The 18,726-nt window shown below is 35.5% G+C and overlaps 1 protein-coding gene across 1 annotated transcript; it reads left to right on the forward strand.

Annotated features, from left to right (window-relative positions):
* The first annotated feature begins 12,933 nt into the window (after positions 1-12,933).
* On the forward strand, positions 12,934-17,863 carry LOC133518885 (queuine tRNA-ribosyltransferase accessory subunit 2). The gene is made up of 7 exons (XM_061852654.1): positions 12,934-13,161; positions 13,254-13,522; positions 14,061-14,242; positions 14,988-15,157; positions 15,610-15,812; positions 16,308-16,433; positions 17,349-17,863. The coding sequence occupies exons 1-7, from the start codon at positions 13,045-13,047 to the stop codon at positions 17,593-17,595; spliced, it is 1,314 nt and encodes a 437-aa protein (XP_061708638.1). The 5' UTR covers positions 12,934-13,044; the 3' UTR covers positions 17,596-17,863.
* Positions 17,864-18,726: the final 863 nt, after the last annotated feature.

Genomic DNA, 18,726 nt, shown 5'->3' on the forward strand with positions numbered 1-18,726 from the left:
AATGCCTTACAACTTAATGCAAGCTTGCACGCGCACTCGGCCCTTGACGAGCTGCTCAAAGAGTATGCGATACATGCACAAGTAGAATGTTACGCGGGTAAAGTTGTAGACTACAGGTACTTTTGCATGGCTTATTTACATTATTCAATTCTCAAGTTGACGAGTTGAAGGAACTGAAAGACATGTGATAATTGTCATTGAAGATGTAATGTTTCTGTATTTTAACGCTAGGTTACCCACGGGATCCCCCGTTCCCCCACCTTCGTGTCAAATTTTGCAGTTATTCTTTGTTTTTAGAAAAACTAAATTGCTGACGTAAAACTGTACTTTGTAGTTAAAACATATAAAAAAATTAAGGTGAAACGTAGTTCTAGCAATGGCAATATTCCTCAAACTAAAACAAGGATACATGTAACAACTTTCTGTGGAAAGTTCTTGTGTATTTAGCAAAGTGTCATACCTATAAGAATTTAATATCTTCTGTAAGCCAGCAAGCAAATGAAGTAATAAAGTTTTTTTCACCAATAATAACTAGCTCTTAAGGAATATTGCTCGGAGATGGAAAATTCACTATTTTTCAAGTGTGAAAATGAGACTGGCTCTATTTGCAGCCACGATGTTATTAGTCTCATTTTGTTGACTCTTTGTCAACCGCCAACCGGCTGAAAGCATAAAAGCCTTAGCTTTGTGCAACCTAGGGTCACTTGGAAAATGCATAAGCTAGTTTTAATTAATGTTGCTCATTTTGTACGAGGTATTTACTAGCGGGGAAACATTAACGGACCATTAAGATAAAATTAATGTTTAATGTTTCACATCATCTACTGCATATTCGTGTGGACCGCTAAAACATTTTGAGTCTATTTTAGAATGAAAATGCATTTCCAATTTTGTAGGTTGTGTTAATTTTTTTTTTTTTTATAGGACATTATTACACAAATTGGTATTAGGTTACGCCTATGTGAAAATAGCTGCTTCAATTCTGTAAGTGGTTTTAATTAAAAGCTAATCATAGCAAATCTTTTAAACAAAACAATATTTAATCAACATGTTGTATTTGTCTCGTTAAAATGTTTAATGACATGACATAAAACGATATCCCTAACTAATGTCCATGTCATTTTTAATAAGAATTAATTACGTAAATTTGTAAGACGATGGCTACCCAAATATTTGACCTATTTCACGCGCCATAATAGCCTTGAAATTTCAAGTAAACCATAAGCCGTTTTCCCTTTAAACAAGCATATAATCAAATTACATAGAACAATGATTTCCAAGACGTACTCCCCTGCCACTAGTATCCAAGAAACAGGCAGCAACGCCGAGGAACAATGGGTCCAAATTATACAAATGGGAATGGGAATTACTTAATCAAAGGGTAGTAGTAACAGGCTTTCAGTGGCCCATGTGAAGACTGATTCGATTCGGACTGTTTAGTGTAGGCAGGTACAGTTGAAGGTATAATTAAGATTACACTAAGTACGTTTAAGTATGATCTCAGAAGTACAGGTCTCCTACTCAGTAGATAGTAGAGTGCGTAATAAGTAGTATTTCTAAACAAAACTGCCAGTTGATATTGCATGCATAAATTAGGCGGAAATTAAAAACAATTCTCACAAGAACTCAAGCTAATTTTACTAAGAGGTTGGCATAAATTCCCAAACGATCTATCCTCTGTGTGGTACTTGATATGTTTTGGACTGCAGCCAAAATCCTTTCTATTGAGTATTATTACGCTCTTTTTGTTTTATTCTCTTGTCTAGCAATATAATAATACCTAGTACACCTAGAGACCTAATACAAGAAGTCAAGTACTTAATTTAAATGCTGCAATGCTGAGTGGAGACCATTTCAGCCTCACATCCTATTTGTTCTGTACTATTCAACTTCCACTGTTTCTTATTTTTTTAATTCTTGTTGTTGTTAATGTATTATCTTCTTTGTAATAATTGATGTGTTGTCTGAATAAAAATAAATATAGTTCTATAGTAAATATATAGTTCTAAATGTTCAATCCTCTTTTACGCGCGATATATATTTCGGTATTTATAACCTAGTTTAAAAATAACTAAATCCCGTGATTCCCTGATTCCCGATTGTCCTTTCACAATCACCCGTCTGTCTGTTACATCAAATACTTATATACGTTACATACATTTTACGGCGTAAGAAACGCATGCTCATACACCGTGGGCCCATATAACCCGCAGATTAAAAGGTGTATTCTTGACCGCATTTCGAGACTAAAATGATATACAACGTTTTAGTTACAACGAAATCGGTCTTGTTACAAGCTTTTTATTAACTTGCAATGTACCGATATATGTACGGGTCAAATCTTGCAAGTTAAATTTGACCCACTTCCTGGTTTCCGATAAAGCTGAAAATATACATACATATTTAAGTACGGTGATAATGCAATATTATGGTACCATCGAGCTGATCCGATGATAGAGACAGGAGGTGGCCATATGAACTCTGTGATAAAACAACGCAAACCAATTGTGTTTGGGGTTTTTAGAATTGGCTCGATGAGTATTAGTTACCTGTGGAAAGAAAAGTACAGTCAGCGATAACAGCTTGTACCAAAAATGATTTTTTTTTGCCATAAACTTATTTTAGAGAATGTGATTTTTTTGCGAAAATTTGTTTCTGTGATAACTCAGTGAGAAACGCCTTTTTTGGCTGCGACGCTACCACTATGTGACTTGGTTTAGTTAGACTTACCTACTGACAGACATTAAAATGTTAAAGGACACTCGCAAAATTTATCTATAAATAAATAAAAACTACTAATTCGTTGCATTGTTTGAAATAATGCAGAAAATCACTTAATTTTATTAGTACACACAGACTAACTAACTAACTGCTTTGGCTCAGCGATCCAAAAAGAATCTTGGCCTCCGAAACGAGAGAACGCCACCTGTCCCGATCCAGCGCGGTTTCCTGCCATGAATTGGCATTCAGCCGACGCAGGTCCGCCTCCACGACATCACACCACACAGACTCACAAAAATAATGACTTTTTGGTGTATTAGGTTTTTTTTTAATTAAATATAATATTTTTATTTTTTGCTTATGACCTCAGGAATACATGGTGTATAGTGTACTCGTAGTCGTAGTGGCAATATCAAACTTCAATGAAAATATGACGTTTATAATGAGACCCATTACTCTGTTCTGTTCACAAAGTCTGCGCAAAGTTATCTTAAATGGACTGCCTACTATTTTTTGAATTTTTAAATTGACCCGCCCCTCCCCTCCCTCTTGTCTCTGAATTGACTAGACATAAAATTACCAAGATTAAAGGAAAACCTATAAAAAGGTACTGCGTGAACTGCGTGAAACACAAAAAAACGCTATGTGACATTGATATAACGTTATGTAAGAAACCCATGGGGCGACTTATTGTACTTGGCCGATTATTTATCTAATCATAATATTACCTTAATTATCTCATATGCATATAGGCAGTCCAAAAATCGTTTATCGTTGAAAGATTTGTCAAAGAAGTCGCTAATATAAAACATCTGCTTCTATAGAAATTCTTAAACAAATTTTCATAAATACCTAATGATAAACGTAAGTACCCTCGAAAACTCCAAGTCCTTATAAAAAGGTGAATGGCTGTTTAGATAAAAGTAGGTCAGGATTGGTGAATAAATTCGCATTGACGGTAATGCGTGTCGACATTACACTACCTTCCGCGATAAAAGGTCTAAACTGACATTATGTTACAACTAAACTCTGCTCTTTTTGTCTAGGCCGTGAAGGACTATTGCTTTCATCGCTTCCTGAGTTAATCGCTTCAAGTTGACCGGCGCAAGAGTGATCTAGCACTACATACAATCGTTACTAATGTCGAGATCAAACGAATATTGGTTTGGTTTGGCGAGGACGCGAGACGGTGGAAATATGAGCACAGTACGGTCCCCCAGGGCAGGTCATCCGTCGTTGTGTCGATAACATTACTCAAGCGGCAGAATAAATCCGGCAGAAATCGATGTTACACTAGTTTCTGTAATGGATGCTTTCAGTAACTTACTTACGGAAGGAATATACTTATTGGAGTTTTTATAAGTTACAGTCTACCTTGTGTTGTAGTTGGAAATGTTGATTGCGAAGGTAACGAAGGAAGACGTTAAAAACATATTGTGGCGTAGCCTGTATCTATTGTAAAACAGACCACAGATGACATTTTGATATCGGGAGCTCAAAAACAATATAAAAGGTAATCACGGATCATATCCCGGTCGATTTAAGTCTCGTGAGACCACAACTGAGCTTACATTTATAGGCAATTTGATGATTAGATGCATTTTCTAAATAGGTCGAAATCATTCCTACGAAAACAACCACGAGTTCATTTTTGCATTCAAAAATTTGACGAATAATTTTAATATTTCGGAATACCCTACACTTTGGTCTCTGAAAATGGTAGACAGTTCACAAGAATTTCAGAATTTCTTAAGCATTAATGGGTACATAAGACCATTGCCCCGTACCACCCAGCGACCAACGGCGGAACGCTTTGTGCAAATAATAAAAAAGCACTGCACAAATTAGAGGGGGAGAGTGGCGTGATAACGTTCGGGACAGAAGTGAGAACAAGGCTGACGGCGAAGATCCGTGCGCCTCTAAAGTCTCCTCCCCGACCAACTGCGGCTTTAACTAGGCAATTCGCCTTAGGTAGTAAACTCCAGGCGAGAAGTTAATCTGGTAACAAGTGGCATTTCGGAACAGTAAACCGCCGGCTCAGGAACCTACACCTGACGAGAACCTTACGCGATTGCGATTGACGACGGGCGTGTCTAGATTCGCCACCTGGACCAGCTGCTCCCGGCCAGGGAATCACGGCGGAGGCATGTCATAGACCAACCTCCAGCTTAACGACTTCGTCACACACATTACTTAGCAACGATTGTTATTGTATTTACACTTGTCACTTGAAATATATAGTTTGTTATGATTTATGATTGAGCATTTTATTAATTATTTAATAGGTTACATTAAAGAACGAGCCTAAGGACGGTTACAGACTAGTGTATTTACTAACGTATTTATTTTTCTCCGCGTCCATACGGTCGCTTCGGCGGTACGCCCTTACACGCGCCCTACATTTAGTTTTTAGATAGATAGATAGATTTTATTTGGTATTAATCATACACTGTCACATTAAGTAAAATTTTAGGTATAATTAATTACAAAATTATTATAAATTAAAATACAATGTCAATGAATTATTCCAATTCACTTAAATATGAATGTCAACGACTTTAAAATTCTAATGTATTAGGAAAATAATAAAATATAAATATAATTCAAATTAACATTTTGTAGAATAAACTATAAAAGAACATATTTGATATGGTAACGGGGATTTGGACGTATTTCATTCAGTAGGCCTTATTATACAATAATTCTTAAGTTTACGAACAAAAGTAGAATCTGAGTCAACGGTTCTGATTGGCTCGGGTATTTTATTATAGGTCTTAGCACCCATTACACCAAGAGACTTACCAGCTACGCAGCTTACGAGCTTACACGCGCGCTACGTTTTCATACATTTGATATTCGAGGTACGTGTAAGGAAACTATATGGCATAGTAAATTAAAAAAATATATATATTTTTTAATATTATTTTTATAAAAAGTAATTAAATGTTGCATATAGCGTTGTTGTAATACGGGCATTACATTTAACTCAGCGAAACAATTGAAAACTGTGACTTATCAATGTTATTTTGAACATCAATCGTCCGAGATAGTATTAACGTTCAGTAGCAAATGTATTAACTCATACTTAACACTAATTTATATTTAAACAGACCCTAAGCCAAGTGTACACGCTCGTAAGGGCCTTATAAGATAAAAATTAAAATTTTACTATCTCCGAAATTGAGTTAATTAGAATACCGGTGTCTTTGACAAAGTTACTTAATTTAAGCTCAGGGATGCACCCTTGAAATTAACGGAATTCAAAGAAACACGGTGTATACGAGCTTATGCGCGGCGTACGCGTACGCTCTTATAAAACGCTAGTCATAAACCACCCTAAAGGTACCGGCGTAGATATTTTACTTGCAATATTTGCATTACCAATTAAACAAAGGAACCGCGTTAATCATTGCATGTTATAATTTTAAATATGACATAATAATTCAAATTCCCCTTTTGAATTGCAAATACCCCTAAGGGAATAAAAATTAACCCCCCTCCTTAAATGCAGTGAGCCAAAATGCTATGAAAATTAATAAATTATGAAAGTGCCTTAAGGAATGGAATATAAAACAAGGAACTGCTGGCCATATTGAAAATTACTCAGTTTATGTACTCAGCGCAGACTTACAGGGGTAAATTAATGTTTCATAGATGTTCATTTCCGCTGAAGATAAATAGGCAACTTGCACTTCAATTAATAAAGTCTCTGTTGACTTCCCAACTAGGTACCCTTCGCGTCTTCAAACGACCGCAAAATAAAGCATTAATGAAGGTTAAGTGCCTAGTACGTATGCGTGGGTATGCCGTCTTTGTAATATCAATAAGATTTAATTATGGATAAAATTAAATACAGAAAATTAATAATCCGTCTCATTTCAGCCCAACAGAGCTTATTTTGTATAGGGTAAAACCCGGATACATGCTCCAGTTGGGTAGGTGCCTCACTTTAGTCACTTTTAAACAATCTAACTTTCCAATATCAGAACGAAAAAACAACAGTTTTAATAGGAAGCCCAAAACCCTACATACCTCTGTCTCCCAGAAGCCTTTGCCCAGGAATGAATGTGTTTGCATTGTTTTTGCGATAACTTCGCAAGTGCGTAAAACACTTCATAATTTCGTAAGAGCTTTCATACCTCACATCACACACCACGACATATGTACATACTTAATCTTTTTAAGTATTTTATCATGTTAAGTTACAATTCTAATTACTTTCTGTGAGATTCATGAGTTTATGAGATATATTCAGTGATCGGAACTATGGGAGTAAAACTTTAACAAAACTTGTTAAGCGGACATAAAATAGTGCATACAGCCCTAAAAATATTCATGTCCATGGATAGGAATAGTATCAAAATCAGAATCAGAATCATTTATTTTGCTAGAACATTACACAGATATTACAATTTGTCATGTCAGTAGATAGGTTACATGAATGCATGTTCTGCCACACTTGGCATGCAAAACTTACACTAGGTAATACATTTAGCCTAAGTTTACGATGACATTAAATTTCTATAGCTAATAGTTCGGTAATTCTGAAGCTAAGAAAATTATTACGAGTATTATACAAATTTAAATAAAATATTATTATTATTCATACAGTTTCTGGAAATATTCCTGCAAGGAGTAATAAGGTCTGTTTATTAAATAACATTTTAGCCTTTTTGTGAATTCATTTAAATTAGTGCACTCTTTTATGTCATTACTTAAAAAATTAAAAATTTTGATTCCATTGTACTCAATACTTCTTTTAAAATGAATATAATTATTTGATTTTGGTAAAATAATATCATTGTTATTTCTTAAGGCATGCAATCTGTTATTGGATTTACACTGGTAATTAGATTTGTTTTTGTAAATAAATATGCTAATTAAGAAGATGTATAATGAAATGACGGTCATTATCTTATGTTTAACAAAAAGTGGGCGACAGTGTTCCAGGGGCTTAGCTTTATCAATACATCTTACAGCTTTCTTTTGTAATATTAAGATGGTATTTATTAGAACACTGTTACCCCATACCTCCAGACCATATCTTAGAATGCTCTCAAAATGTGCAAAATAAACTGCCCTCAGGTCTGTTGGATTCAAAATCTTGGATAGGTTTCTTAACGCATAACCAGCACTAGCTAGTCTTTTTCTTAGCACATCTATTTGGTTTGACCAGCGCAATTGATTGTCTAATTCAATACCGAGAAATTTTGTGTTTTCCACTCTTGAAATAGGTAATGGAAGCTCATAGGAAATGCTGTTTGTATGTCTGCAAAAAGTCATGTAGTTAGTTTTATCTAAATTCATTTTGAGACCATTACTTTGAAACCAGTGTAACAATTGTGTCCAAGTGAGAGTTGTATCAGCTTCGAGTGAGGCAATGTCATTATTTTGAATTATTATACTGGTATCGTCTGCATAGAGGTATGCTTTGCCAAACGTTATATTATATGGAAGATCATTAATAAAAATAATAAACAGCAACGGGCCTAATACCGATCCTTGTGGAACACCGCAGTAAACTTGTTTGTCCTCCGAGTCAACATATTGAACGCATCCTGAATTATTGATACTTTTAATTTGAACATACTGAGTTCTATTTTTCAGGTATGACGTCAGCAATTTCAGAACGGATCCTCTGATTCCATAATATTGTAATTTATCAATGAGTATAGAGTGACTGACACAGTCAAATGCCTTACTGAGATCACAGAAAATCCCAGCACATTTGTTGTTCCGATTAAGACCTCGTAGGACTTCTAGTACTAAATCTGTAACGGCTGATATGGCATTGCGATTTTGTCTGAAACCAAACTGTTCGGGACAGAAATAATTGTTTTTATTGAAATGCTCTATCAACCTGGACGCAATCGCTTTTTCGAAATTTTTTGATATAACAGATAAAAGTGATATAGGTCGGTAATTATTTTTGTCTGTTTTACTATGCTTTTTATGCAGTGGAATTATTTTTGCTCTTTTAAATTGAAAGGGAAACATTCCATTATCTATACATGAATTAAATATATCACATAAAGTATAGTACTTACAGCCATAAAAATATTTACATTCATAGATATTCGAATATGTTTAAGGCTATAAGCACTCTTTTTTACGTCCGCTTGATAAGTTTTGTTAAAGTTTTACTCCCATAGTTCCGATCACTGGATATATTATAAGATTTTCATTTTTTTAGGCCTAATTTATGACTTGAAGATATGTCAGAAAAAAAATATTTTAATACTAACTATCCGACTTACTAATTTCATGATGAGGCACCTATCCATATCCATAGCTGTGAGGCATCTATTCTCAAAAACATCTGGAAAAACGAAAATTCGACAAAAACTGTAGTTATTAGAACAATAGACACAAGTTTCTGAGTAAGACAAAAGATTAGACTAGCTAATTTAGTTTAAATTATTCACGTAAAATTATTTAACGTTTTGACTTTAAGAAGTTAAAAAAAAAGTATGGTATCTATCTGGGTTTTACCCTATCCACTATTTCAAAATGACAGTTCATACCACCACCACACTGTAGGTGGCAGAACACAATTTGGCGGAATTGATATTTTAATATAGTTAAGAAGAGGTAGTTTGACATTTGTCAGGATATTTTATTATTATTTTAGTTAGGTTTAGTTTTAGTTGGGTTATTTTATAAGCATCTTACTAATTGTACGTAGTTGTTTTATACATAATATTAAAAATCCATATGTTATACAAATATAACACTATAAAAGTTAATTACTATTACGCTGTTGGATTTTGTAAAGTGAAGTTGGTGAAATAAAACTGTGATTTGTATTCGAATGTTTTAATTGCAAGTTATCATATCAGAAGTTGGAAACGACTCCAAAACGCCACAGGTAATTGAAATTTTGTTTTTATCAATAGATTTTTTTGCATGGCAAAATCATGCAATTGCTTGACGTAATTTATCGATATAATTCTGGACATAATTAGCTTCATTTGATGCGAATGTCGATGCGAATGTTTGAAATGATGCGAATATTCGTATTATACGAATGCGAATATTCGTGACATCCCAAAGGCGCGTGTGCGTAGAGCCGTAGACGTACTGCACGTTCGCGTTGTAATAATTACACTTATATACAGATCCTTATAACCCACCCACCAGCTAACCCATCTGTATTTAAGGGAGTTCCCTCTGCCAACAAACTGTCTTACAGTTTGGCAGAAGAAAACAAAATTGTAAAATCAGGGTTTTTTTTTACCAGAATAAATGATTTTTTTTTTTTTTTTTTTTTATGAGAGACGACGGTACACCACGGTGTCCACGGTGTACCGGTGCAGTGCTTGCGTGACGTGTGCGTACACGGCCCCAACATTTTAGCGCACGCGCGTTCACGTTTACGTAAACGCAGCCGCTGTGCTCTGGCCTTATGCAGTATGCGTTACAGTACGGAGTTTTCTTCAAAGAATACCTACTGAGCAGGTCCTGTTGAAGCGGTGCCGATCCAGTGCCGAGTTTTAGGTGCTTTAAGGCGTATTAAACTGTACTTAAACCATTGACATATAAGTATCTAAGGACGGGCCTTACGGGCAATAAGAATGGGGCCAGTACAGCGGTTTCACGCACACGAATTCGAGCCAATCGTACAGTCTAACGCGACGACGCGAATGGTTGATGAGTTCGCATCCCGCGCTCGATTGGTCGCAACTTGTTGCGTTAGACTGCACGATTGGCTCGAGTTCATGAGTGACATGACACCACTAAACTAGCACCATTCTTAGTGCCCGTAAGGCCCGTCCTTATTAGATATATGTCAATGACTTAAACTAAATTCTAACTGGATGTGTGGCCGCTATTGACGCTACTTAGTTTTGTCAATATTCATAACTAAATGTGAAAGAATAGGTAGCTTATATCATCGTTTCGCACTGTCATTACCTAGATAAGTACCTATTAGGACTAAAAAAATTGGGTCCAACGAAAGGTTATCCATTAAGCTGTCTTTTTCAGTAATAAATTAATAATCGATCCGGAATTCAAAATTGTGTCGATTTATGCAATAGGATGGAAACTTATTGGTCCAAGTGCTACAACACTAGAACATAATGTGCCTATATAACTAAAACCAAAGTTGTTTTCACATACCTTATGGCAGCAGACGGCGTCTTCTATGGTGATTTGATTGATTGACATTATTCACTATAAAAAGTTATCTATAAGTCCTAGTTCTTGATGAGTTCTTGACCTTTGATATACCAAACAAAACACTTTCATATAAGATAAGTCTTATGATTGCTATATATACTATTTATGAGAGTACCACAAGAATTATATATTTTATAAAATATAGAATGTAGCTTGACAAACGAAAAGCAAAACCAAAAAACTAAATTATCCTATTGGCTGATTTGAAACAGCGTCTTTTTAGCGCGCATGCGCAGTGCGTTTAGTGTTGCCATTGTAGCGTTGGATTGCAATGTACAACCATTATGCAGTGTCGCAGGTCGTAAGTTGTAGTCGGTCGTAAGAGTAGTATAATAATATGTTGCACTGTAGATCATTTTATAGTTTTGTACTCTGAATTTGGATAATTTCAGCGGGCCCTTTGCAGTTCTTAGACCAATTTTATTTTTAACCGACACGAAAATCGAAATTTCTTTTTCACTCATGCAGTATCACCCGATAGAAAGGCACGACCAAAGAAATTATTCGAAAGAAAGGGTATAGTCCATCTGAAGCATTTCAAACATCTTACTTAATTCAAAATACTCCCCCTTATTCATAAACGTGTAGTAAAGTTACGATGCCGCTAATCATCGTTTGTCCCTTTCCGACGTATTAATATGATAGAAAGGGACAAACGATGATTAGCGGTATCGTAACTTTACTACACGTTTATGAATAAGGGGGTAAAGGTACGAGTAAAGGTGTCGGGCTGCGTTTAGGAAACATTTTTTGTTCGGATCCTGGTTAGGGTGCCAGTCAGGTGAATTGAAGGTGTGTAAAATGTTAAGAAGAGTATAAACGGTTACCCTAATCCCTGGAACGTGCAAGTGGCCCTAATTAGACGTGTGCGCCGCCGCCGTGTTTTTTGCCACGCCGCCGCCGCCGATAAATGATCGGCGTGAAATCGGCGTGACCTTGAGTGTGGTTAATTAGCTATTCCAACTTGATCTTTGGATCACAATTTAGATATTTTTGTATTATATAATTATGTTACAGTTGGTAAATACATCAAATTATTAACTAAATGAAGCCAGTTGTACAAAGTATTTGACACACCAATTAAAATTACTGATTAATCCTCAGTATTCAGCGTCAGAAAGATGAGGGAGCGATATATGAAGTAGTTTTTAGGGTTCCGTAGCCAAATGACAAAAAAACGGAACCCCTATAGATTCGTCATGTCCGTCTGTCTGTCCGATTATGTCACAGCCACTTTTCTCCGAAATTATAAGAGCTATATACTGTTCAAACTTGGTAAGTAGATGTATTCTATGAGCCGCATTAAGATTTTTACACAAAAATAGAAAAGAAACAATAAATTTTGGGGGTTCCCCATACTTAGAACTGAAACTCAAAAAATCTTTTTTCATCAGACCCATACGTGTGGGGTATAGATCTTTAAAAATGATATTTAGGTTCCTAATATCATTTTTTTCTAAACTGAACAGTTTGCGCGAGAGACACTTCCAAAGTGAAAAAAAATGTGTCCCCCCCCCCCCTGTAACTTCTAAAATAACAGAATGAAAAATCTAAAAAAAAATATATGTTATACATTACCATGCAAACTTCCACCGAAAATTAGTTTGAACGAGATCTAGTAAGTAGTTTTGTTTAATACGTCATAAACGGAAACGAACGAAGACCTGATAAGTGTATTAATAAATTCGGGTGCACATTAAGCCCGACCAGCAGATATTAGTCCACTCAAAGAACTATCCACTATATAACATACAACTTAAATGTGGACTCGATGCTAACCTGATTTCGAGTACAAAATTTGTAGACAGGAGCCTATGTTTCAACCCTCCCCATTTTATCGATATCGATAAGAATCGTAAGCGTGTAGCGTACTACACTATTTACATCGGTTATGTTGGTACTATGGTTCCTTGACAGTTCTTTGTCGTAGATTTTGGTAATGATTTGCGAAACAAACTGATTCCACTCGCTAGTATGGAAGTCCCGTCTCTTAAAACGTAGTGATTATAATTTATGCTCTTTGGTGTCCATTTGCGTCAGCTGTCAAATCAAAGTTGTCAAAACATCAAAAGCACGTTTGTTTCATTTATTGTTTGAGACTACAAAGTCGATTTGCTTTAAAGCCTGCCCATAGTAATTAAAATGCGTTTCTCAATAAAGCAGGCTGGCTGTGGTGCTGAACGAGTTGGTACCCTAACAGGATTCACCAAGTCACCTAGTACAATAATTGAAACCCCTACAACTGCACTTCTTACTCAGGTTTTGTTCTCATTTTAACTGAATGGTTACTGGGTTTTATTTTATATAATTTTATCAGACGGTGAACGAAATTTCGTACTCTCATTTTGCAGGGAGGGAGTGTAGTTCATTTGACAGCAGACGTCTTGGCTCGGGTATTTACTAATCCCCAACTCCTTTGGGTTCCTTTAACCACTACGAGTCATTTAGAAGCCGGAGTCAAAGCCCAGGGCGAGGGAATAGCCAAGTTTGCTGGAGTCACTGAACATATAACCTGCACAACGTTGCAAAATCTGAATGATGCTGCACCATCGGGACACTTTGAGTTAGACAAGGTGCCATTGTGGACAAAAAGGGGCAAACAAATGATTTGTGCTGACAGGTAACTGATGTTTTTAAAGAAAACTTGAACAAGTCAATAAAGTGCAATGGTGGATTAAATCAAACAATTCAACAATATAATTACACTTCTGTATTCCTACTTGTCTTCAAATCAATTTCAACAGTACTAAATCCAATCAAGTTATGAACTTTTATTTAAAAAAAGCAGGTTTAATATAAATAATTTAACTAGGTCCCACAGTAAGCTCAATAAGGTTTGTTTTGTACCTATACAATACCTACCTATACAATGACATATATAATATATAATTATAAATACATAGAAAGCACTCATGACTGAGGAACAAATATCCGTGTTCATCACACAAATAAATGCCCTTCCCAGGATTTGAACATGGGACCATCGGCGTCATAGGCAGGGTGAGTGTAGTGACACTCGCTGCCCACTAGGCTAGACCGGTTGTCCAAAGGTTTATTAATGCAGATTTTGTAGGGTTTTCCTAGGTTATAATAGAATCATTTTGGAGTCTACAGAGTTAATAACAAAAAACAAAAAATTGTATGCCAATAATTTTCAGATACATGGACTTTATGGAGCTGTTCAAACCCGATATCATTTTGGCAGTTGCAGATGGACGCACATCACATTGTGAAGGATTCAAGAGGGTCCTGAAGGCTGTCAATAGAAGTAACAACATGCTTGATATATGTGTCAAGCGATATAATTCTTCAAAGCAACTGAAAGGAGGTTCATTGATAGGTAATTATGTTTTAACAATATACAGAGTACAGAGAAATGCTGCAATTAATATCAAGTCAGGTCTAGAACCTATATAGCGACACTCGAGGGACTGGATGTTTTTGATGCTATAGAGAGTTTTTATTACATAGAGAGAAATCAATACTGATCAATACATATAACCAACAAATGCCAACATTATAGGGAGTGAATTGTTATATCGAGTGACATTATATGGAGTTTACACTGAATATTAAACTTGAATGATATAAGATTCATAATGGTATCTGCAGTAGACAGGAGTTTACATGACAAGGATAGCTATAGCTGTTATTGCCTGCAAGCAATAAAATTGACTATAGAATACCATAATGACAATTTCATATTAAACCTTGTTTCTGGTACCCATATGTGTCTAGTTTAGCCATTTCTGGCAGACATAGTCGAAGAGCTATAAGGAATATTGGAACTCATTCTAAGTTTGTTCTTTAATTAAACTATGACAAACTTCAGAAACAAATTAGTCAGTTTGTGTAAAATGTTTAATAATGGTTAGCATATTGCAAATAATTTATAATTGGGTATTCTCCTATTTATCAAATTAGTTTCTTTTTAGAACTGTCAAAACATATATGAAAACTGCTATAGTGACGTCACAGTTAAATCCCCACCTTTTTTAGTTGTATCCAATTTATTAAATTGAAATTGTGTCAGAATATACTTGATTTTGTTGTTCCATGATTGACATTCCTACTGTTTTTCATAGGTGTTATAGTAGCTGCCGGCCATGAAAAGAAATGCACTGAAAGCATTCAACACATTCTGGAGCACAAACAAAGTTTGTCAGGAGTAGCTTTGCAGGGCATATTGGATGGCACCGAAGATTACATGAATATGCCCGATGACAATGTGATATCTATTTTTAAAAGAGTGAATGTAAGTGTTTCCTTATGGCACAATCAAAAACACCTAGAGTCAGACCAAGCTAAATCTGCAGTGATTTTAATAGACTGTGCAAGTGTTATTTATATTATATGTCATAATTTCATAGAAGTTTGACATTTAAAATAACATGGTGCACAGTCGCCACAGAGTTAGCTTGGTCTGACTCTGACTTGGTTCTTTGGTTTCAAAATTGGTCAGATGGCACTTTCTGGAAGGGTCAGGATTATTCTCAGTTGAACCCTGAAGTTAATGTGAGTTTTATCATCCTTTCTTCATTAATAATAAATGGAATAATATTTTGGCCATTTGCTTATCTATATACAAGATGTAGTGTAGTGTAGTGTAGACAGATGATTTTAATATCCATTTCCCCCTGTGAGACGGACAAAACATTCCACTCAGAATAATAAAGTATTTTTTTTAAATGGCATTAATATTTTCAGGAAGCCTTACCTAATGAGATGGTACGCATTTTGGAAGGTTACTGGAACCCAGCTGCAATAATGGCAGCAATTGGCAATGGCTATGACGTCTTTGACGGATCTTACCCGGTGAAGTTGACCAATGAAGGATTTGCCTTGACATTAAACTTCAATGTTGACCAAAGACATTATGAAATGTGTATATTAGATTTAAATGATAGCAAGTAAGTTGAAACAGTTTGTTTTAGTTTATTTTAGTAGGAAAAGGGGACAGTGACAGACCATGCAGTACTTCCAAAAGTTCCAAATATTATTCGAATAATAGAAAGCTACTCAGAATTGGCAGAGGGAATGCAGAAGCACGGCGGTTAACACCTTCAATATAAGGACGTGCTAAAGCGTCACTTAAACACGTCTCATTCGATCCTGCATGTTGGGAGGAGCTCGTAAAACGGTCATCTTGGCAGTCTACCATATTTAAATCCATCAAGTCGTTTGAGGAAAACCGTCTCGCGACATTAGACTTAAAATGCCAACTATGCAAGGAAAGACCTAAGCCCTCCTACGTGTATGTGGCCAGCCACATAAGAGGAAAAACCCATAATTGCTGAGGTCGCCGTCATTGAAATCTATGTGGAGGACTATATATATATATATATATATATATAGTATATTATATTAATGATAGAAAATGTAATATAAGTATTTTTTATTTACAGATTTAAAGAAGATTTCAGTCCCCTTTTAAAGGGTTGCGAGTGCTTGACTTGCGAGAAATATACGCGGGCGTATATTCAGCATCTTCGAAATACACGGGAAATGCTGGCATCTGTGCTGCTCAGCATGTAAGTTACTTAACAATAATTTGATTTAATTTAGCTTGGGTTTGAATCAATCGCTCTATTCTCTCACGAGAAATATTACTACATTGTTTTAATTAGTATTGAATGAGAGAGATGAACAAAGCGTCTACCGCGAACCACTTCGTTTGTTCGTTCGTTCATTTTCGGGATAGGTCCTTAGAAGTGTAACACGATTTGTGCCAATAGTATGCTGCTACAGTATTGTGAAGGAAGCGATGGTTAAATTGAGGTCTGAAGCATCTTTTATGGTTTTTTAAATGGCTACAGTATTGTGGCTGAATTTTGAGTATTTTGATTTTACAGACAGATTTAGCAGTTCTAAAATTAACACCATCTAGTTTCATTACTCTGTATTAAGATGGGAGACACACTGACCAAATGTTTCTAACAAGGTTGATTAGATGTCGTTACTGTTCGCGCTTCAATCAAAATTTTAGACTGAAACTACTAAAATTAACGTCATCTAGTTTCAATACTCTGTAATAAGGTAGCATTGGGAGACACACACACAAGTGTTTCTATCGAGATTGAATAGATGTCATTACTATTAGCGCCTCAATGCAGCTCCTTGGGTTAATATATTTTTACTGTTTGTCTTTAAATGCGAGTAGACTAAAAAATCATTAAAGTTATTGGTAGTTGTATCCTGTCATTGATGTAAAGAAATTATCGTAGTGTACATATATCATTCAATAACAAAGGATGCCGGTTCCAAAAGGTATAAATCATGCTTCCATACTACCATGTAGCCTTAGTAGATGGCGTTATAAACCAGGTTTCAAGATCATATTATTTTCAAATTATCTGACATCATATTGTTTTTTTTTATATCTATTTTTGTATGTTGTGAGTGTAGAAACACATTTACATTCTAAACTTTATGCTTCGCCTTTTCAGTCATAATCTTCATCACTTCGACCAGATGTTCCACCACGCACGTCGACATATTGCTGCAAGCACGTTTGACACATTCCGACATCATATCACAAAACAGTATGAATTGTATAAAGACTCTCAGTTAAACAAACCTGACGATTTGACAGTTTGTAATGGAACTGACAGTGAAAACGTGGAGGCATCGACTGTGAAAAAGATACGGGTAACGGATGAAGTTTCTATTAGTGTAGCCAATGGTAATGCTTGATAGTATTTGTACGTACCTACTGCGTCAAAGTAATGTTACAACCTTGAAATGTTATAGCCCATTGTGGAGTTTGATTATCTTTTGAATTCACGATTTTTTATGTTACCTACAAATACGTAGGTTTGGTTATTCCCAATAGTTACCACCGCCGCAATATTTCCATAGTTTTACATGTCTCTGTTTGGCTTTATTGTTGATTGCCATTTATAAATTATTAAATTTCTTGTAATAAAGTTGAAAATACATAATGCCATTGGCACACATTTTACCGTTTTTGGGTGACTTTGGGTGGGAGCTACTGGGAATTAAGAGTCCGCAGCAAGCTCGGTTCTTCATACAAACGTAGTAACGCTGTCATTTTAAAACGACTTGCTTGATTGCTCTGAAACGTTGTATTTAAGATAGGATAAGGTACAGTCAGCATCAAAAGTAGCGGATCAAAAAACGCTTCATAAGTATCTACCATTCTGTAACAGCTTAACAAAAACTGATGTCTTTAATATAGTACAAATAAGAATGTAAAATAATATTATATATTATATACTTATGAACGTGAATTTCAGAAATTTATCTGTATTTGGAAAAGTTATCTGGGATGTCAGATACTTTTGGCGCGTTATTTCATCTGCTACTATTGATGCTGACTGTACCTACATATATATGCCTGTAATTAGTTCATGTAGCTTCAGATACATATTTTCATACAAAACTTGTTTTTGCTCTATTTCATTTGTTTTACAAGCTGGAGCTATATAAACTAATTACAGGCATATATATATATTGGGAGCGTGCACGACTGTCACGCAACTTAGTGTCCGCAAGTCTAGGGGAAAACGTCAATTCACTACATCTTATAAAACTACTCCAAAACTAAAAACTACTGAACGGATTTTCATACGACTTTCATCTATCAATAGAGTGATTCTTGAGGAAGGCTTAAGTATATAACTTGTTTACGGTTTTGTATAAATTGTTTGAAATATAATGATGTTGTCGGAAAAAATCACGCTGGCTAGGAGCTTTAATCGAAAACGCTGCCTAATCCGTTTGAGCTATAACAACACAATGTATGGTGTGGTTGTTTCTCATTCATAGGTCTACACAAAAGTCCGCGATGTTAAATGTCTATCT

This window comes from Cydia pomonella, chromosome 6 (assembly GCF_033807575.1).
Source record: "Cydia pomonella isolate Wapato2018A chromosome 6, ilCydPomo1, whole genome shotgun sequence".
Lineage (NCBI taxonomy): Eukaryota > Metazoa > Arthropoda > Insecta > Lepidoptera > Tortricidae > Cydia > Cydia pomonella.